Here is a 21,215-nt window from a genome sequence, read left to right on the forward strand (position 1 = left end):
ATATTTATTTTTTACAAATAGAATGGTCAAGATTGGTTGATACACGCCCCCCAGTGTTGCCAACCAAACGGAGAGAGCGCCCACATTTTCTTCACTTTTGGCAACACTGGGCGTGTATCAACCAATCTTGACCATTCTATTTGTAAAAAATAAATATAAAAAATATGTTTTAACTTACCAACATTTTACAATCTTAAGCTTAGACTATCAACTAGCACTTTGTGCCCATTGCCATTTGTGTTAAAAGTTAATAAATCTAATATTGTAATAAAATAATTAATTGTACTAAACGAAAGCACCGCAACAGAATAGATTTTCTTGATTCACATTCTCTAAAACACGCCGTGCCTGTCGCGAGCATTCACAAATCCCGCCTCGCGTGTCGCGGCAGAATTATTTCTGTGTGCCTGTGACACGCTATGCATGTTTTCTCGTCGTTTACGTATCCTAATTAACTGGAGCAACTGAGTTTAAGTCCGTAGGACCAGCTGGGCGGTTGGGACGAGTACCCTCGCCTCTCCGCCTCATCGTTCACTTCAAAAGGCTTGTGGAATAGTTTCAGTAAGAAACGCACCTAAAAATAGATCGCTGTTTATACATTTAAAACAAACAGATTGTACTTCGGGAGTGCCAAACTTTAATATTAACGTTTGATGACTTATTAAGAATATTCGACTAGGTCTACCTAGGGTTTTTATCCATCACATAAAGTGCACAAATCCACTAACGGAAGTTTTCACTTTTAAAAAATATATAGACACAGAACAATATGAGAAATAATGTCGGTTGCAATATACATGCTAATTGCTATAAAAAAAAAGTGTCGTACATATACACATAGGCGGAACTGTATATAATGTCATGTAACAATAATCACTTTCGAAGAAACACTAGTGTTTCTACTGCCATAAAGATTGAGACTTGAGCAATTTTACCTTCTCAAAATCACTGTTCTCCGCGTCATTTATGGCCTCCTGTAATATCCAGTTTCGCGGGACGTAAACTGGATTCAACTTGCACATTCTTGATACTCTGTCCTGTTCTGTCACTGTAAAAATAGTTTATTTATTACATGCTTATTTGATTATTAACTTTCACAGATCGTTGACGCCACTCAGACAGTGAGGTGAGTGTGAGGCTCGTGTCTTCAGATTGTAATTAATGGTGACGTTAAAAATAATAATTTTCGGCACAAGCATTTAATATGTTCAGAGAGATCTTATTTCAGTCAACGCGTGCCAAACAATGAGCGTGCACTGTGCGGTTGGTTGAGGAGTTCCCTCGTCGGGAGCCGAAACTGGTCTACCGTCAGGTATTGCAAGATATATAAGAATAATATCCAAATATTATATATTTTTTAAATATTATTTATTATGTCTTATTTCCATTAATGTATTTATTTATTTGATGACATAAAGGATTGGACCGGACTTAGATACAACCAACTGAAAATAGCGGCCCAAAGCCGCGAGGGTTTCCGTATGCTGACCTCCAAACTTCAATTCGAAGATGGCACCCCATGATGATGGTGATTTCCATTCAAACTAAACACAGTTCAATCAGTTAAAGATATCGGCTTCAAAATTGAGTGGCAAGATTCAACCCGAACATTATATACATTCATACATAGATACATATTTTTTGGATACTCTTAGTTTCATTAGTTTTAATGATAATGATTAAGCCTATGGATCGAAAGGTTCCAGGTTCAAATCCTACCATACTACTACTAATTTGAAGGAACTTGTTGATTATTAACTTGTATATGAAATGGAGAAGGCAATGGCATACCACTCAATTAATAATGCCAAGAAAGTTGTGTGTGTTTCAATACGCAACGACCACGACCCTAAGCCATGAGGAATACGATCATGAAGAAGTATTATGCATCTATGGAAATTCAAGGGCGGTTTAATCTAACCCCATGTTTACCTTCGATTTTCGAATTTTTCATTATTAAGTTCCTTTACAATTAGGTATATTTTAACATAATAGGTAAATAAATAATAAATAAATATATTAGGACAAATCACACAGATTGAGCTAGCCCCAAATTAAGTTCGAGGCTTGTGTCATGGGATACTAACTCAACGATACTATATTTTATAACATATACATATATAGATAATCACATCCAAGACCCGGACCAATCAGAAAAAGATCATTTTCCATCTTGACCCGACCGGGGATCGAACCCGGGACCTCTCGGTTCAGTGGCAAGAAGTTTACCACTGCGTCACCGAGGTCGTCATGTGTCACCGAGGTATGTAAATGTGTTTTGTTTAGTCGAATAAAATTTTTCTTTCTTTCTTTACCTTGATCACCCTGCAATCTGCCTTGATACCTCTTCACCCAGTCAGCCCAGCCAGTCGCCTCTTGAAGTTTATTCAAGGACCATTTCTCTTCTAATATTGTTTTGTCGCTTAGTTGATTTGCTTGCACCTTGAATATAAAATTTTCAAGCGTTTCGTTTTCCCACCAAATTATAAATAACTTGTAAAAAATCTACATTTATGCCACAAGCTTTTATTGTCGTCAGAGAGATCTTATGGCATTTAACGCCTGACAATAAACCTATGGCCGTGCTGTAAACGGTTGAGGAGTTCCCTCGTTTGGAGCCGATCCGAGCTGGAGCATCAGGTCATGCTTATCATAATAATGTATTGTCACGAAAACTGAAGCGACGTGGGAAATTTCAACTCTGTAGTTCAACTGGAAGTAGGAGAAATCTAACTTGCTAGATTTGAATACAGACAACGGGACACGTGAAACTAAATAAAAGCTTTATCAAAATTATGTACTCACTAGATGTTGCCCGGGGCGTCGCTCCCGTGGGAATTTTGAGATAAAATATAGCCTATAGCAATCTTGGATAATGTACCTTTCTAATGGTGGTAGAGTTTTTTAAATCGGTTCAGTAGTTTCGGAGATTACCCGCCTCAAACATACAAACTCGCAAACGCTTACCTCTTTATAATAATAGTATAGATTTATATCTTATTTTTTTAAGTTATTTTGTACATTAACATGTAACTTACGATAACAAGGTAAAGGCTTAATTCTAATGTTCGCATAAAATACAATCATAAAATACTCTATCTAAAAGACATTTATATTTCTACACGGAAGTGATGATGGTGTAATGGTTAAGATGCCTGTGGCACGAAAGGTCTCAGGTTCGTATCCTACTCGTGCCATTTATGAGTTTGTATACCAATCTGACTCATATATAGTAGTTTTCATAGAACACCACTTGCTTCCGGTGAAGGAAAACATCGCGAGGAAACCTGCACACTGGTGGACATTTTAGTTCACTAGTGTGTATGCGACTACCTGGCACTAGATGGCGGCAAGTAGTCGTAAAGTCATGTCAGATGCCTTTAGGCGACTTGAATAAAATCTGACACCAGTGTTGGCAATAACACACTCGATATGATGATGATATCTACACGGAAATAATGCAATCTCGACTAACCTCTGCCAGTTGCCGGAAGGTGGCGGTGAAATCGGCCATGGTTCGCTCCATCATATTCAACAAATCGTCTATCAGCAACGAGTCGCCATCTTGGATTGTCGTCAAGCCCAACTTGCTTATGTAGGTTTGCCTGTAACGGAAAACAAATTCATTTAAGAAAAGAAAGAAAGAAAACATTTATTTGCCAAAAACATGAGTACAAATAGTCAAAATGAATTAGACCTACACGTTTTTCCGAATATAGGTATGCAAATATAATTAAATAAAGAGGAGCATGCTATCCACTACAAATCCAAAACAAAAAAAGAATTATAATGTACTTACTACTACTACTACTTTACGTACTAGCCCTAAATTCTATCCGAGTCTATCATTAATTTAATCAAGTTTTAAAACATTATATAATTTTTTGGCACAAACTTAATGTCGTTTAAAATCGTCAATCTTGTAGCTTTCAATGTGTGACAAAGAATCACGTCCGTGCAGTAGACTCGTTGGAAGCCGATCCTGGCTGCACCATGTTAATATGAGTGATATAGTGTCTTGTATGATAATAATGTAGTGTCATAGAAACTAAAGCGACGTGGAGAATTTCAACTTAGATTTATCAAGTTTAGTTTTACAAGGTTATTTTTTAAAACAGCCAACCAGCAAACATTAAATAATAAAACTCCTACCTAGAAAGCTGTCATCATAAACAACTTGTAATTTTAAACAAGTTTGTATTTTTTTTAATTTTAATACTTTCGTGCAATTATGTATTTATCCATACTAATATTATAAAATGAAAAGATTTGTATTTTTGTTTGTACTGAATAAATTCAAAAATCACTCGACCGATTTTGATGAAATGTATAAACAGGAATAAACGAAACCTTCAGGAGTCACATAGGCTACTTTTTCATGGTTTCAACCGAGCGAAGCAAGGAGGGGCAGCTAGTTTAATAATAAGCTCACAAAACAATACAAACACACGTTTCATAGTCGTATGCCCTCATGGCTGGGGTCGTGGTCATTGTGTGGAACTCCAAAAAAACGATTAACATACTTACAAAACTTTATCAGTGACGTATTTCTCTAAAGCCTTATTAACGCCCTCTATTTTAGCCTTCTGGTCGTCAGACAATATTGGCTGTAGTGCTTCGGCGAATTTATCTAAATTCCATAATAATATCTGAAATAAACAATAGACAATTGTTACAAATATTATTAGAGCAAATACTACATATAATAATTCATAACATTTATATTAAGATATTAAAAAAAAAATGTTTGTATGACAGAGTTTATTTTTGAAGTGTACAAATCTTCACTCAAATCAAAACTTACATAAAAAATTGAAAAATTATACAAGATAACCGATAAAGAATATAAACAAAAATAAATAAGAAAACCACAAAATCTTTACAAAATACACAGAGCTAGTGACAACAAAAATATATCTGCTTAAATTCCTTTACATTCTAGAGCTCTTCGTGCTCATAACGAATATTGAGATATTAAAAGAAATTAAAATGTTTGTATGACAGAGTTTATTTTTGAAGTGTACAAATATTCTTTTTCATTTAAAAAGTTTTTATAACAATTTATCTAATGACGACCAATCTTCATGAAATTTCTCATACTAAACTACTTTTCATTTCGAGAAAAAGTGCATTAACTGTGGGAAACACACGCGGGCGAAGCCGCCGTTAAAAACGAATCCTAACTAATATTACAAATGCGAAAGTAAGTTTGTTTGTTACCTCTTCACACATTATCTTTTGGACCGATTGTTATAAAATTTGATACACGGGTAGAAAATTACCTGGAATAACATATAGGGTAATTTTTATCACGGGAGCGAAGCCCCGGGGCGCAGCTAGTGCACAATAAAAGTAGCTCACCTCTGGTTGTTTGCTGAAAGCATATCGTCCCATGTCGTCAGAACTGTTCGGGACGTAGTGGCTATTGTAATGTTCCATAAATCCGTACGGCCCATAGTCTATGGTCACCCCTAGAACGCTTACGTTATCTGTGTTTAAAACTCCGTGGGTGAAGCCGTAACCTGTAAAATACTATAGACGAACCAAACTACATAGTCGACGGACGAGTATAGCCAAATGAATGAGACAAAAAGTGACAGATTGGATCGGTCGCTGGGCACGCAACGCTGTCTCGTTTCCTCTCATGTATGAGCGAAATGGAAGATATAACTGAATCTGTAGCTTTCTCTGTCGACGGTAAAGACAATCCTTAGATATTATGAAACAAATGCCTTCACCGCGTCTGTCTGTTCGCGATAAACTGAAAAACTACTACATGAATTTTTATGCTGTTTTCACCAATATATAGAGTGATTCCCATGGAAGGTTTAGGTGTATAATATATTATCTTTTTATCCGACCGAAGCCGGGACGGGCCGCTAGTGAAAGCTAAAAACAACACAGACAGAGAAAACTACATGTATCTTTCGATTCACTCATACAAGAAAGAGAAATGTGTATTAGATGTACAGGAGAAGAAACGAGACAGAGTGATAATATCTTTTGTCCCTTACCCACACGGTAAGGGTCCAGTTTAATATAATTGCTTTTTTTTTAAAACAAAACATTCACTCACTCATCACGAAATGTTGAAAATAGACGAATTAAGATGAAATTTTGTCAGGTGGATTCTTTGTAAATTCCATCCCTGAACGCGGGCGAAGCTGTGGGCAACAGCTAGCAATTATAATTTAATAATTTCATTATAATATTCATTAATTAGAATATATTTATCAAATCAAAAGTTCTTTATTTTCTATGTAATATTAATATGGTATATAATCTATGGTACATTAGTAGGTTTCATTTCTATAAGTACCTTGCCAAGTAGCCACCATATCCAAATTTCTGTGGGCTACATCTGAGTACCACTTCACATATTTATCTTCATCTTCCACGTTGATATTAGGGAAGTAATGCTGAAAATACGTGGAAAAAATGTCACGTTGCATTTCTTTGAGTTTCTAGAATAGGACGCGTTTTCGTAAAACTCTAAGCTCACGTACTCGGAGATACCTTGATGCATTCGACGTGTGTAAAAAAAATTATGTCCGTGCAGTAAAATGTTGAGTAGTTCCCTCGTTGGAAGCCAATCCTGGGTGCACCCCATCAGGTCTACTTATCACAATAAAGCATTGAAAGCACGATGTGGGACGTGGTCGTTTATGTACGTATAAATCGGGAACAAATTGTCTCAGTGACAATTAAAACTGCATCAAAATCCGTTAAAAGAAAGCTTAGAAACAGACAGTGACGTAGCGCGGTTTTGTTTTATACTATATAGTGATTCACCTTAATAATATCCCTCTCTCATCTGAGCGATTTCCCGGTTGCTTCCCAGCCGTTGAGCGTCAGAGCCCAGGGTCCGCGTTCCTACCTAGTTGTCAGACCGTTGGCACGCATATCATCCTTGAGTGATTCACCTTTATAATATGGTCCACTAAAGTCTTCATAGTGTGCGGCTCCTGCCTCTTCAGTAGAATCTCAACAGAGCCCAAGCGATACCAACACGGAGCTACTCTCATCACAATAGCCGCGTTTTCTTGCTTCGCTCGCCCACTATAGGTTTTGTCGCGCCATACTTTGTGTTCCTCACTCACTGTAAAGTTATAGTAGAATAGTAGCCAAGGGCTGTAAGGCATCAATTACAGCCCGAATTCAAATTCAAATCATTTATTCAGAAATTAGACCTTCACAGGCACTTTTTCTCGTCAATTTTTATATTTATAGTTATTTCTCACAAGCTACAAACCACTGGCATTTCGGAACGACCACTGCTGAGAAGAAATGCCGAAAGAAACTCATTTGAACAGTGTTGGTCCCTATCATGCCAGATCGGCTTACCATTACTGTTTCTTACAATGTTTTTTTTTTTCTAATAAAATATAAAAGAGATATTTATAGCCTATAGTTCGAGGGTGCAATTGATGCTCACACCCGAGCTAACTACTCTGCTCTACATCTCGATTGTGAGGTAAGTAGAAAAAAACTTTCATTATAAAAAAATCCTAAAAACAAACAATATTTAAAGTAAAAGTTTTCTATTCCCGCCTTTTTTCATTAAAAAGAACCAAGTAAAGAACTTTTTTTTTTAAGAACGAATTTGAGCTTCGCCTTTCGATACCTATTAAATTTTTTTTTTTAACTGTAAATTCATTTATTAAAAATACAAATAATAAATTTAAAAATGATAACTATTATATTTATACGAAGACAAGGCTAAATAGCGAAGCGAGCTCTTTGGTCATTGGGCTGAATGCATGATGTCTATTGCCGGTATGATGGTTAGATAGATGTACGTGAACTTTTTGAAAGAGTGAAGTGGTTTTTTTTTAATTACTTACCGCCTTAGGGATTTTCTAGCTACATTATTATTGGGGGTAATAAGGACCTACTTACCGAACATGAGATGTAAATTTTATTTATTGACGTATTATTCAAAATCTAGACATTTATTAATACAGACCGCGTGTCCATATAATGTTAGTATTTTAGTAACAATATTGACTGATAGTGATAACACAAGTCTCGAACTTACTTTGGGGCTAGCTCAATCTGTGTGATTTGTCCTAATATATTCATTTAATTTATTAAAGTCAATCTGTAAATGATCACTTTCCATGTTGACCAGACCGGGGATCAAACTCGGGACCTCCAGTGTAACAGTCCGGCATGATAACTGCTCACGGAGGTCGTCAAATGTATGAACGAATAAACCTCTACAATAGAGCAAAATAAAATTTGTCTTACCCACCAAAGCAGCGGCCCTGGTTGTGGGAATGCCGAGAAAGTGGCAAGCCTCTGACGCCAGCATCTCCCTGATGGAGGACCTGAGCACCGCGCGGCCGTCCCCGAAGCGGGAATACGGAGTCTCGCCGGATCCCTTCAGTTGAGGCTGCCAGGACTCGCCCTTACTGGGAATCAATTGGCTTTTATAAATTAAGTTAAATAAATGGACAATGCAATGACCCATACTAAGCACTAAGGTAACCTACTAATCCTATTAATATTACAAATGCGAAAGTTTGTGAGGATGTACGTTTGTTACCCTGTCATGCAAAATTTACTAGTTGGATTGTTATGAAATTTGGAACACGGGTATAATATAACCTGGAATAATTCATAAGGTACTTTATCCCGAAACACCCACGGGAGCGAAGCCCCTAGTATTAAATATTTGGGAGTTGAACCCGGGCCTTCCAGTAGCGAATTACAGTGGTGTCCACTACGTTACAGAGCAGAGGAGTACTTTGAGTAGTAATTTTTTTTTTAATTCAAATCGGCATGGTTGTCACTTGTCGACCTTTACTGCTTAGAAAGTAAATTTGATAAGCACCTGTTTATGTATTCTCCAAGAGTGTGCGCTCTGCCATCTCCGAGCTGGTCTGCCCAGTAACCGAACTGGTAACCTCCGTACCTACAATAAAATAAGTTTTGAGGTAGACCATCTATTTTCGCAGGGTACTGTGAAAGTGCAAAAGATTAAGTGGACAACCTCGTGTTGCAGGCATCAATAGGCTTTAGTAAAGCATTTGGTGTTTACTGACCTTGAATATTGATTTTAGCAAGTAAAAAGCTTCAATAAGAGGAACTTGTTTATATGTTTTGATAATTATCCATAATTACTAATATATAACTGTTAATCATAATTAGATACAAATATAAAATATAATGTTCTATGTGAAATGTTACATATATTTTGTTACCTATGGCTCACAGGTAGTCCGCCGGAAGGTAAATATTTCCCAGCGATGAAGTCCACAAACTCTTCTGACTCGGCCACAATTGGGTCCAGATCTAGTATGTCCTCGAGGCAGGCGTCTGAAGCACACACCAGGTGGAGCTGGCCAATCAGCGGTTCTGTTGGTACCTGGTAGAAATCATGTCATAGTATAGTATGTGTGTCATAGTTTCACAGCGAAACCACTGGGCCGATTTTGATGAAATTTTGAATAAATACGGTCAATGACTCTAGGCAACCGCAGTCAGAGCTGCAGTGCATCAGCTAAAAAATTTAATTCATAAAGTCTTTAAGCTTACAGTCAATAAACACAGTCAAACTTACTTCAATAAGTTTGACTGTGTTTTGCCAAACACTGGTGCCAAATTATATTCAAGTCGCCCAAAGGCATTTGACATGACTTATGACAACAGACATCTTCTTCATATATAGAATCAAGTAGTAAGTAGTCTATAAAAACATGAATATATACATAAACATATTGTATACAAGGCAGATTGGTATGTAAACTCATATGGCACAAGTGAGGCTCAAGCCTGGGATGATTTGATAACAGACGAACATCTTAGCCACTGGACCACCATTGCTTCTAGGTCTAAAGCCTTGTGTGCATTGCACAATCATACAGTGACACCTAAACTAATTTCTCAGTTTAATATATTGATATAATCTTTAGTTATTCATACCTTGGAAAACACAGCATTTTTCACAGCGACTGGCACGTTGTATTCAGGGTTTTCGTCGATTGGTAGCTCGGCGTAAACAGGAGGCTCCTTGAACTTCCATTCTTTGAAGTTATTTATTTTCATTTTCCCTCCAACTTTCACCGCCTTTGGCTCGTGCAATAACGACGCAAGGACACAAAAAGATCGTCTCATTAGATTTTATTGAATTACCAAGAAAACGAGATTAATATCACTATAATATTTATTTCATGCAAATGCAATTCATTCCTACGTACGTAGGTACGAATCAAAATAATACAGATTGTTTGTCTTGCGGTTCTCAACTTTATTTCTCTTAGTATAAGAACTAGTTTCGCACTGAATAAATTATCGACATGGCCACCAGCTGATCTATATTCTATACGTCAATGTCAATTTTAATATTTTTTTTTGTTTTAGTTTATCCAAATGGCAAAGAGATAAAAGCCAGCGTCTGAAGTTTTTGATGACACCTTATTGTTTAGTAACCCTTTCTTCACCAAAATAATTCAACTGACAACAAACATTGTGACTAAAACTACAGCCGCACGACTACCACGAGAGGTGCTCGCATACATGTGATTTTATATAGGCGCAGATATATAGAAAGAAAGAAAAACTTTATTCGGCTAAACGAAACACATTTACATATTACGTTTACTATGTTAAAGTACTTATACCTAATATTATAGGAAATTATTAATAATGTAAAATTCGGAAATCGAAGTCGAAAAGGTAACCAGCTCTGCTATTCCGCGGCATGAGCCACAGCGCGGATTTTCAGCTGGACCTGGTTGTGTAAAATAAAAATATAAATAAAAAATGGTTGCCTGTAAAGTCGGTTTTACGGGCGAAGATTTTACGTGACAACATCTTTTTACGCGCGCGGCAGACCGATCATAGTTGAGTGGGAGAGAGACGCAAGGCATTCGGCGGGCCTCTCTCTCGTTCGGTGACTCATCGTAACGTTACCGGGCGTTACACTTTTTCATAAGTGACTCCCAGCCGCAACCTAATTTAAGACGTTGTCACGTCAAAATTTAAAATATAAGTAGAAATAAATAATGTAAAAATTATGTGACTCAGGAGTTACAGTATCGTATATATGTAATTTACAATTTTGAGTTTTTCAGTTATGCACGGCAAAATGAATTTTTGAAAATCAAGTGCTAAGAAGTAACATTCCGGGAACTATTTCATGGATCAATGGGATACATAAGTATAAAACGCATTTATAGTGTGAATTATTTAACAATTGAAAATGATAAGTAATAAGTTTTAACACGACGACGGCGATTTAGTGTCAATTTTTTATTTAAATTAATTTAATATTTTTTTATTTTAGTTTTAATTTTAACAAATAGCTTAAGTGTGTATATAAATATATATTAGTTGTTTTTATTATTAGATGAAAGTAAAATTGGCTCAAAAGTTTCCGTAACTTTAAAACTCTTATAAATTAAAATCCTAAATTATTTTTTTTACTTAAAACTGTCTGTGAAAGATAATAATTGCGTGATTACCAATCAACTTAATCTACTACTTTTTTACTTAATCATATCATATCATATCTTAATTACGATTACAGCATCATCATTCATAAAAAATTACAAGGAATTAATATTAACGTCATCGTAATCCCCGATTAACTACATTCGGTGAGATAATTTTAGGATTAATAATTTAAGTAATGTAATTATAACAGTCATTAGCTCGGACAGGATGATGAAGGGTGTATATTTTGTTGGGGTACTTTTTGCTATTGGGGTTGCCCAGGTAAGAGTAGTTATAGTTTTAGAATTAATTAATTAAAGGTTCTAGTAATAATATATTAAGCACCCAATAGAGCGTTGTAGATTTGCCATTGACACGCAAAGAAGAAGAAGTTTTAGAATTATGTAAGTATATTATACTAATATACTTATGTAATTCTAGGCCAGCAATAATTTTTTTATTGATTTTCACCCCCTATTTCAGCCCTTTAATAGGTAAATTTAAACCCGCGTTTGACCTCTTCAACAATCAATCTATCATAATTCGTTCATTCCAGTGGTTAAAGCTTAACAAACTATTACTTCCATAACTGAGTAGGTATGTGGGTTCAAAAATCAACTGGAAAAAAGTAGAAAATGTAAGCTTATATGAAATATGAAGAAAGTATAGAAGTAAAGATGTAAAACTATGTTAACCAACAGGTTCAGTCCATCCCTAGTGGACTGGAACCAGCCCAACCAGCGATCATCGAAGATGTTAGACAAGGTAAGGAAATACTAAGCACCTCTACCAATTAGCAAGCTAATTCGCTTTTTGCCCGATTATGCCCTAAGTTTGAACAGATAATTAACAAAACCATACGTAACATTCCATTTTCTCAGACATTCGTTTAATAGTATTCCATTCTTTGGGCAGTCGTGAAAAAAACAAATGATTCATATTATAGTTAAACAGTAAGTACCTAGTCTAAACTGGACTAGTAAGTAGGCATAGCAGATTATTATCCACGAGAGCCATAAAATAGAGCTGTTTTATACGAACCACTGTTATATTTTGTCTGTTCTACAGGCAGGATCGTAGCCGGCTGGGAGGCGGCTGACGGGCAGATTCCTCATCAGATCAGTCTGCGCATGATCAGCAACGCCGGCGCTGTGTCCTCCTGCGGCGGCTCCATCATCCACAACAACTGGGTGATCACTGCCGCCCACTGCCTCGCCAAGTCAGTGCCTCATTAGATTACGTCAAAAAATCAAAGATGTTTCTTTCTTTAACGAGTAGAGGACTATGTTTTTTATTTATATACAAGGGTGAATTTTTATACATTAGCAATATTTTGTCTACATGCTCAGTCCGTGATTCTGAACAAGTTTTAGTATGGGAGGATTACTTCTATACTAATTGGGTATGTGGGTTCAAAAATCAACTGGAAAAAAGTAGGAAAGGTAAGCTTATATGAAATATGAAGAAAGTATAGACGTAAAAATGTTAAACTTACCGTCTAAACTGTCCGTGATTCTGAACAAGTTTTAGTTTGGGAGTAACTCCGAAATCGCGAAAAAAAAATCAGCTGCTCTATACAAAATTTAATACCTAACTTGTGGAAAATGTATGAATCAGCAGATTTTTTTTTCGCAATTTCAAGGTTGCTTCCATACTAAAATAAAAGTTGCTCGGTACCATGGACTGAGCATGTAGTTAAAATAATGCCAATGTATAAGGAAATCACCCTGTATGTGAGTATTATTCTCCCAGCCGCAACTCATTCGTTGTCCGCTTCGGCCTGACCAACCTGACACGGCCGGAGTTCATCGTGGAGGCCACCAGGAAGCACATCCATCCGCGCTACAACGAGTTCCAGGCTCAGGTGCAGACTGACGACATTGCCCTCCTCGGCATTGACCAGGACATACCTTATGGACGTAAGTCATCCAGAGAATATGTGTGAAAATGCTACTTTTCATATACAAATAGACATGTGGCCCACCTGATGGTACATAGTCACCGTAGCCTGTGGACGTTGCAACACAAGGGGTGTCACGCGCTCGTTGAAGATTTTGTATCTTATACCGGCTACATTATCACGAAACAGTTCACCGATCTTTGGCGGATTCATTGCTAGTTTTTCACAGCGGCAAATGAAAGCTCTCATACGAACTACGCAATGTGCATGTTTTCACATCGGTATTAGTCTGAGTTCAGCGATAAAAATGTAGTCTTTTGCCACAGCAAGTACCTATTTACACTGCCTTCACACCGGAACACAACGCAACCACTGCAGTTTATTTACCGGTAGGTAATATACAGTCAGCATCAAGAAATTGTGTGTTCACATGCGTTCATGTGTGTTTGTATGTTTCAGCATATATCCAGCCTTGCCGCCTACAAAACAGCGCGCAACGTAACATCGACTATACAGGCGTTGTGCTCACAGTGAGCGGTTACGGAATGACAGACGACTCGTGGAACGGTCAGTATGAAAGATCCAGTCAGTATTAAATAAATTACTTCTTTAGGTACTCCTCTTGCTCAGTGACCCCGAAGTTGATCTTGCCTCTGAAACGAGAGAGCGCCAGATATTTTTTATACCTATTAAAATTATCAATTTCCGAAAATTCAAGCAATTTATTGCAGTAACGAAGAAAGAAATTATTTTTATACTTGTTTGAACTGTACCTATGATTTTTATCTTGGCCATACTTAGCAGTCAATACCCAATTATACATTTTCAATTATCAAACAATTTACGTTCGCTACGCAAGGGTCAATCAATGAAATGGCTTTATAAATAAATAAATAAATCATTCCTTATTAGGTGGCACCACTTCGGAAGTTCTTCGCTGGGTGCACCTGCGGGGTATCTCCAATGCCGAATGCCGACAGTGGTACGGTGGTAGTACTGTGATACAGAACCAGACTATATGCGCCGAATACTATAACAACACCGCCCAGTCCTCTTGCCAGGTACAACCAAAAACATAGTTAAAAATGGTCTTTTCTGGTAGCGCCATCTTGTTTGGTATCACTGAGAATCAGCGACATGGCTCTTCGTCACGGCACAAGCTGAGTGGTACCATTTTGTAGCATATTTAATGTACCTTTGTAATATTAACATTTTGTTCATTTCCTGTGATGTATATTAGTATGTTATGAATAAATTTATTTATATTTCTAAAATGGCTAAAATTGTAGGTGAAATGAAATGAAAAAATGGAATTTCCAAAACAATAGGCTAACAGACAAAATGTTTGTTAGATCTATGGCTCTTTGAAGATTATCAGAATTATAGGATCATCAGTAAAATAATCACATTTAATACACAAAATATCTACTTATTTTTCAAGATAGATGAAAAAACGCATTGCGTATTTTTGGCTAATATTCGGACTTGCCAAAACGCCCTATAGGTTTAAATCTCACCTTTTTATGACGTCATTAGCTTTGAGCTTCAATAAATAAATTAAACCATATGTGTAAACTCAGACTGAAAAGTAACAAAATGAGTTACCTACTCAGTTGATCTATTCCAGCACACTCGTAATTTTTACAGATTTGTGACAATTTTCACAGCAGTTACTGCTGTGGGGGGAAATAGGGGATTAAATCTAAACGGTATGAAAATTGGAAACATGAAATATTTCATACCTTATGCAGTCCTCTATTTAGTTTTGTTAGTTGGAAGTTATATTTTTAGTATAGACTTTACGTTAAATAATTTTGTGTGATTTTAATTTGTTTGATTCCAGGGTGACAGTGGTGGTCCACTGACCAAGATAGACGAGGACGGGCAGGTCACCATGATCGGAGTGGTCAGCTTCGGCTCCAGCGCCGGCTGCAACAGCGTCTTCCCTTCAGGTATTTAGTTAAAAGCTTAAAATTATATAACTATGAGGCTAGTGGACAAAGATAAATACGTACGGCCTACATATATTTTTATACGTATATTTTTTTATAAAATCAATTTATTGTAGACTAGCTGCGCCGCGGGATATGTGTTGTTTTCTATCCGTGTACAATCGGTCTAGTAGATAATGCGTGAAGTGGTAACAAACACACTAATTCAATGTTTTTCTAACTTTTAGCCTACGTCCGCCCCGGTCATTACCACGAGTGGTACTTGGAAGTGACTGGAGTCAACTTCGACTGGGGTAATGACACGGGAGCAGTCGCGGACATCGACCCGCCGATTTTCGTGGACACACCTGTCAAATTTGACGCGCCAATAATCGTTGACGCTTGAGTTTTTTAATAAATTTTTAGTGTGGTCATTATTTCACTTACTAAATCGAAATATACTTGTTATTATTATTCTATCGTTCAAACTTGACTCAAGCCCATAACCTATGTATGTTATGGGCATAAGTCTATTGGACAACACCACAAATAACTTTCTTGGCACTGTAAATGGAGTGTTTTGCCATTGCCTTCTCCATTTCAGACACAAGTTAATAATCAACCAGTGTGCAAGTTTCCTCACCGGAAGCTGGGGTATACAATACAGTACAATACAAAAATCTTTATTGCACAAATTAATTACATAGTATACATAAGTACAAAATGTATAATCACACATAGCATGACATTATGGTATAGATACATTGTGCAAAAGGCGGCCTTATCGCTGTAAGCAATTTCTTCCAGGCAACCTTTTGGGAAATTGCTAGACGAGGAAATACAGAATTTGCGGGTCGGATTATGTAATCTGTGCCGGAAGCAAGTCAGATATAAGACAAGCATAAGTTAGATTGGTATACAAACACACGTGGCACGAGTAGGATTCTACTCATTATTACACCACCACCGCTTCAAAGCTTCAAAAGCATCAGGATATAATATATAATAAAAAAAAAACAAATATAAATAGTAAATATTAATAATTTAATTCTGAGAACGAAATATTTTCATACATAGCTTAAATAAGTGTTTAACACCTTGTACTTTCAAAACAAACCAACAATTTTTCACAAAATTTATTTACGCGCGAACATAAATTTAAACTTTCAAAAAAAATTAAAAAATAAAGTTAACAGTTTAAAAAAATATTTGGAATTATCAAAAACGCTGTGTTGTGACCTCATAAGTTTAAAATAAATCGATATCAAAACGCCGTTATATTCTCCAAAGGACCCTGCCAGGAAAAAATGCATTGTCTATGGTCCTTGAAATATGACGTTCCGTGGGTTAAATAAAAATAAATGACGAGACGATATACTCAACTCAACGGCCCACACAAGCACTAAGCTTGTATCGCTTGTCCCATTGACATAAACACAGAAATAGAACATACTCAGAAGCACAGACAAATGTTTGTGCTTCTCACAGTACATATTTGTGATATCTTATGGACGGTAGTTATTTGTTGTTATTTTTGATCTGGATAGTTTTTGAGTAGCAGATATCAGAAATATACGTAAGTAATCGACCAAAAGGTACCTATAATCCGCGGCCCCACTGCTCCGTCGTGTTACGTTGTTTTGACGTCCGTCAACGTCCAACACAGATCTCAAATAAATAAACAAAATAAGCTCTATTGAGTTTCGACGCACGTCATTGTCGAACCTATGCAATAACGACAGAAAGGCATCCGTGGGACGTCACATTTTTTAGAAGAACTAACCTAAAAACGCAATAATTAACCTTATCTATCAGCCACTTCCTCATCAATAATTTCAACCGCTGGGCAATTATCGAAAACCCTCAACAACTCGTGACAATACTCTTTCTCCTCCAGAAATGTGTCATCGGCCAGGTCTTCATGCTTCAAGAGGTCTTCCAGAACTTTCTTCAAGTTGATTGATGGGTCCCTGAATTGTTTGAGGGCCGTTGGGTCTAGGCCTTCGACCAGGGACTGGAGAATACTCAGCAAGTGTTCTGTTGTTGTGTCACGACCTGACCTGATTTGCTCCGCTATTGTCTTGACTATGTTGTTTTCAATGAATTGTTCTGGGAAAAAAATATAAAAGTTTTTATGCAAAGGAAGAGAATTTTCACAATAAAATGGGATGTGTAGTGCCAGTCGAACCTTTTGACCAAACTGTGAATGCAAATGCTATTATAAATAACTAGCTGCGCGCACGGGTTTCGCTCCCGTGGGAATTTCGAGATAAAAAAATACCCTATGTGTTTTTCCAAGTTATATTCCACCCATGTAGCAAAATTCTTAACAATCCGTCCAGTAGATTTTGAGTGAAATAGTAACCAACATACACACATACATCCTCGCAAACTTTCACAATTATAATATTAGTAAGACAAGTTGCTGTCTTGCCATTATAGTTTTTTTAGTTAATGAAACAGCTATAACAAGGTTTAAGTTCACCTAGTGTAATGCTGCTACTTGTCACTAGATGTCGGTAGGTAGCCGTCATGTCAGACGCCTTTAGGCGACTTGAATAAAATCTGACACAAGCGTTAGCAAAATTTAATAGCATACTCGAAAAAAAAAGAGCAAATATGACAATACAGCGAATATTTTAACTATTAATTAGCTTTATAAATGGCATAATATAGAGCTCATCTTTCTGATTCCGTACCTTTGGCCTCCTGGTAGTTGTGGCACAGGTACCTGATGAAGAAGGCGGCCTTGGTCCTGGCGGCCGTGTCGGCGGCCGTCAGCAGCGGGCACAGGGCTCCGCAGCCGTCTTGAGATATCAACTCGCGGCACGCCGGCTCGAACTCCCGACACGAACCTTTGTTTAGACGAGTGAATGACCAAAAAAACCTATGTAGACGGATGAGTGTAATCAAGAAAATAGAAGCAAGAAAATCTCTTTACACCGTGTCTTATATGATAACAAGTGAATGAGTGTAATCATATAAGACAGAAGCATACAATTTACACAGCTAGAAGCTACAAATTGGGTTCGCCTGTAAAGATAGATGTAAGTTGTGACTAAATTTCAAAAAATCCCGGATGCGTCTTACTCTATATTATATTATATATCTTTCTTGTGTGACGCGGTCTATGGCTTTCTCAGTCTACGCCCCGCGTCATATCTTCCATTTCGCTCATACAAGAAATATAAGTGCGTATTACTTTCTATATACATAACAAGTTTGAGTACAAATTTGTATATTATCTAGAAAGAAGGCAGGTTATAAAAACAAAATATGATCTAGAAAAATTGCTTAAAGTTTCTAGAAAAATTGCTTAAAGTTTCTAGACAATAACACCGTAAACTCTACTCATTTAAGGTCAAACTCGTTACAGAAGGTGCAAACAATAATTAACTTTATAAGCAGAAAATGAATACTAAAAAGTTATCAGGCGTTTTTATCCAAATTATCAAACCTAGATCGTAACAATGTTAATAAAGTCACAAGAGATACCTCTAGGTCGTAACAGTGTTCAATACTCACAAGAGATAGCATACAGACACTTGGCAAGTGCGGGGCCCTTCTCAGACTGCACCAGATGCAGTAGAACATTGAGCAGCCCGCACTCCAGCGCGCGGGATTGACAGTACGGATTGTTCTGACACAGTTCCGCTAGGACGCCGCTGGCGCGAGACCGGACCTCCTCGTTCTCACTGCTGTAGCAGATCGGGAAGATGGCGAACCCACCCATTTTGTAGAAGTCTGCAAGGAGATTTAGATAAATTACTAGCTGCGCTCCAAGGCTTCGCTCCCGTGCGAATTTCGGGATAACAAGTACCCTACGTGTTATTCCCGGTTTTACTCTACCTGTGTGCCAAATTTCATAACAATCAGTCCAGTAGATTTTGCTTGAAAGATTAACAAACATACATTCTCACAAACTTTCACATTTATAATATGAGTAGGATTATATTATAAGTTCCTTCTGTTCACCAAATTTTTTTTTTTTTTTCAAAATAGATAAAATTTTACACCCGATGCAGTGTTAACTGAGATTAAGGATTGAATACTTATATATTGAATACTCATGTCATTTGCCCTAATATTAAAAAAGTATATAATGTGAAGAAGCCTATGAAGATTTATTTCGACTTTGATTATGACTCATACCATTAGCAATATCCATATCGTCAATATACTCCGACAGATTGGTGAAGGAACTCTCAACATCTTCCGGCAAGGGCTCCCCGAGCTGAATGCTCCTTATCTTCTCCGAATCAGTGAGCACCTTGATGGCCCTCTGGAGCACTTCGGCAACATTCACTGTAAGGCTTTTGAGGGCCTCCTCTAAGAATTTACGCCTCTGAAAACAAAAATATAAATAAAGTGAAAGGTGAAATATTTTGAAGAGAAATATTACAAAGGCGACTTTGACTGTGCTGTCATTTAAGACATTTGACATTTTCTTTTTTTTTTATATTTCTATGAAATACTGGCATATAAAAACTGTAAAATTATCATGAAATTAGTAGGGACTCAACTAAATCCATGGTATTTATAACTATTTTTATATAATTCCATCTTTCGAATTTGATTCCTGAGGAATGTTTAGGTGTATAGTATAAAATGGTTTTACCTGAGTGAAACCAGGTCAAGCTGTTAGTATAAAATACATTTAATCTAATATGTTCTTGCAATAAGCCAGCAATAATGATTTCTCTAAAACATCAAACACCTGACTTCTTATAGATTACTATGAGATTCTTACACTGTTTAATGTATGAATGTGAAGAAGCCTATGAAGAATTATTTGACTACGATTATGACTCATACCATCACTCCTTCACCAAAATGTCGAAGTATATTGACAATATTGTGACGACCTCGGTGGCGCAGTGGTAAAGTGCTTGCCTCTGAACCGAGAGGTCCCGGGTTCGATCCCCGGTCGGGTCATGATGGAAAATGATCTTTTTCTGATTGGCCCGGGTCTTGGATGTTTATCTATATATGTATTTGTTATAAAATATAGTATCGTTGAGTTAGTATCCCATAACACAAGTCTCGAACTTACTTTGGGGCTAGCTCAATCTGTGTGGTTTTTCCTAATATATATTTCCGTGGAATATGGATACTGCTAATGGTATGAGTCATAATCAAAGTCAAATAATTTTTATATGCCAGTATTTAAAAGACATACATTTCTTCTAACCACATTACCTCTTCATCCATTGGCCCAAGCTCAGAGTTACCCGGAGCATCTTCCGCTTTTGTTGCCTCCATTGCAAACCGGAGAAGACCCTGAACAAATGATGTTTTAAATAGGTACTATATAAATTGTCCACTCAAAATAAAATTGATTTTTGCCAGTTAATTTCATTCAATTAAATTCGATATTAGTTTTATTTATTTATATGCTAAAATTGGCTCATGAAAATGAAGATAAAATTAATTTTCATTGTAAACATAACCAAAAAACTAGAAGTACCTACATTTTATAATATTTGTGAAAATACCTGTAAACTTCTGGGCTGACGAGGTTGCACAGGTATAGGTTGCACATTGCTGCTGGAGGCTGGATAGGTCAAGGCACCAGCTATCTGGTTATTTTCTGAATTAGACCCCATTTTGATAGTGAATAACTAAAGTTTTACAATACTATTTTAACGGACAGTGGCCCGTTGAAAGATGCTGACTTTACGGTAGTAATACTGTCACTGGATGATGAGACACGTACACAACATATATTAAATATTCGTAACAAAAATTCTAGAATGTAGAAGATTTTCCTGGAACATTTCAATAACAACATAAGCAGTTAAGCACATGCACAACACACAGCATGACAACATGCATGCGGTGTCAAATGTCAAATGTAATGTCATAGCTCGCAAATGTCGCATCATTGAGTCGCATGCTCACAGCTGCTAAGCAGTCATGATGACATTGACATTGTTACCTATTGT

The 21,215-nt window shown here is 36.8% G+C and overlaps 3 protein-coding genes across 3 annotated transcripts; 1 reads left to right on the top strand and 2 right to left on the bottom strand.

The window, feature by feature from the left end:
- Nucleotides 1-175: 175 nt before the first annotated feature.
- On the bottom strand, nt 176-10,217 carry LOC128679269 (protein adenylyltransferase SelO-like). The gene is made up of 12 exons (XM_053761389.1): nt 9,928-10,217; nt 9,207-9,370; nt 8,837-8,917; nt 8,251-8,414; nt 6,924-7,099; nt 6,320-6,419; nt 5,362-5,522; nt 4,528-4,649; nt 3,476-3,605; nt 2,316-2,442; nt 936-1,048; nt 176-574 (listed from the first exon to the last, which is right to left on the bottom strand). The coding sequence occupies exons 1-12, from the start codon at nt 10,117-10,119 to the stop codon at nt 452-454; spliced, it is 1,653 nt and encodes a 550-aa protein (XP_053617364.1). The 5' UTR covers nt 10,120-10,217; the 3' UTR covers nt 176-451.
- A 1,380-nt stretch (nt 10,218-11,597) lies between these two features.
- LOC128679213 (collagenase-like) lies at nt 11,598-15,727 on the top strand. Its single transcript, XM_053761293.1, has 8 exons — nt 11,598-11,721; nt 12,141-12,204; nt 12,508-12,658; nt 13,192-13,358; nt 13,799-13,906; nt 14,252-14,400; nt 15,183-15,291; nt 15,519-15,727. The coding sequence occupies exons 1-8, from the start codon at nt 11,668-11,670 to the stop codon at nt 15,674-15,676; spliced, it is 960 nt and encodes a 319-aa protein (XP_053617268.1). The 5' UTR covers nt 11,598-11,667; the 3' UTR covers nt 15,677-15,727.
- A 568-nt stretch (nt 15,728-16,295) lies between these two features.
- On the bottom strand, nt 16,296-21,122 carry LOC128679212 (uncharacterized protein). The gene is made up of 6 exons (XM_053761292.2): nt 20,766-21,122; nt 20,470-20,550; nt 19,423-19,615; nt 18,796-19,014; nt 17,970-18,125; nt 16,296-17,379 (listed from the first exon to the last, which is right to left on the bottom strand). The coding sequence occupies exons 1-6, from the start codon at nt 20,874-20,876 to the stop codon at nt 17,075-17,077; spliced, it is 1,065 nt and encodes a 354-aa protein (XP_053617267.1). The 5' UTR covers nt 20,877-21,122; the 3' UTR covers nt 16,296-17,074.
- Nucleotides 21,123-21,215: the final 93 nt, after the last annotated feature.

The sequence above is a fragment of the Plodia interpunctella genome, chromosome 21, assembly GCF_027563975.2.
Source record: "Plodia interpunctella isolate USDA-ARS_2022_Savannah chromosome 21, ilPloInte3.2, whole genome shotgun sequence".
NCBI lineage: Eukaryota > Metazoa > Arthropoda > Insecta > Lepidoptera > Pyralidae > Plodia > Plodia interpunctella.

Coding starts and splice junctions, on each gene's coding strand:
- LOC128679212 (XM_053761292.2), bottom strand. CDS start 20,876: ATGGGGTCTAATTCAGAAAATAACCAGATAGCTGGTGCCTTGACCTAT. Junction 19,015..19,422: donor CGATATGGATATTGCTAATG/GTATGAGTCATA, acceptor ATCTCCTTGCAG/ACTTCTACAAAATGGGTGGG. Junction 18,126..18,795: donor GTGTCTGTATGCTATCTCTT/GTGAGTATTGAA, acceptor GTCTAAACAAAG/GTTCGTGTCGGGAGTTCGAG.
- LOC128679269 (XM_053761389.1), bottom strand. CDS start 10,119: ATGAGACGATCTTTTTGTGTCCTTGCGTCGTTATTGCACGAGCCAAAG. Junction 6,420..6,923: donor TAGTGGACCATATTATAAAG/GTGAATCACTCA, acceptor ACGTATTTTCAG/CATTACTTCCCTAATATCAA. Junction 1,049..2,315: donor CAGATTGCAGGGTGATCAAG/GTAAAGAAAGAA, acceptor CTATTTTTACAG/TGACAGAACAGGACAGAGTA.
- LOC128679213 (XM_053761293.1), top strand. CDS start 11,668: ATGATGAAGGGTGTATATTTTGTTGGGGTACTTTTTGCTATTGGGGTT. Junction 12,205..12,507: donor CATCGAAGATGTTAGACAAG/GTAAGGAAATAC, acceptor TCTGTTCTACAG/GCAGGATCGTAGCCGGCTGG. Junction 13,359..13,798: donor CCAGGACATACCTTATGGAC/GTAAGTCATCCA, acceptor TGTATGTTTCAG/CATATATCCAGCCTTGCCGC.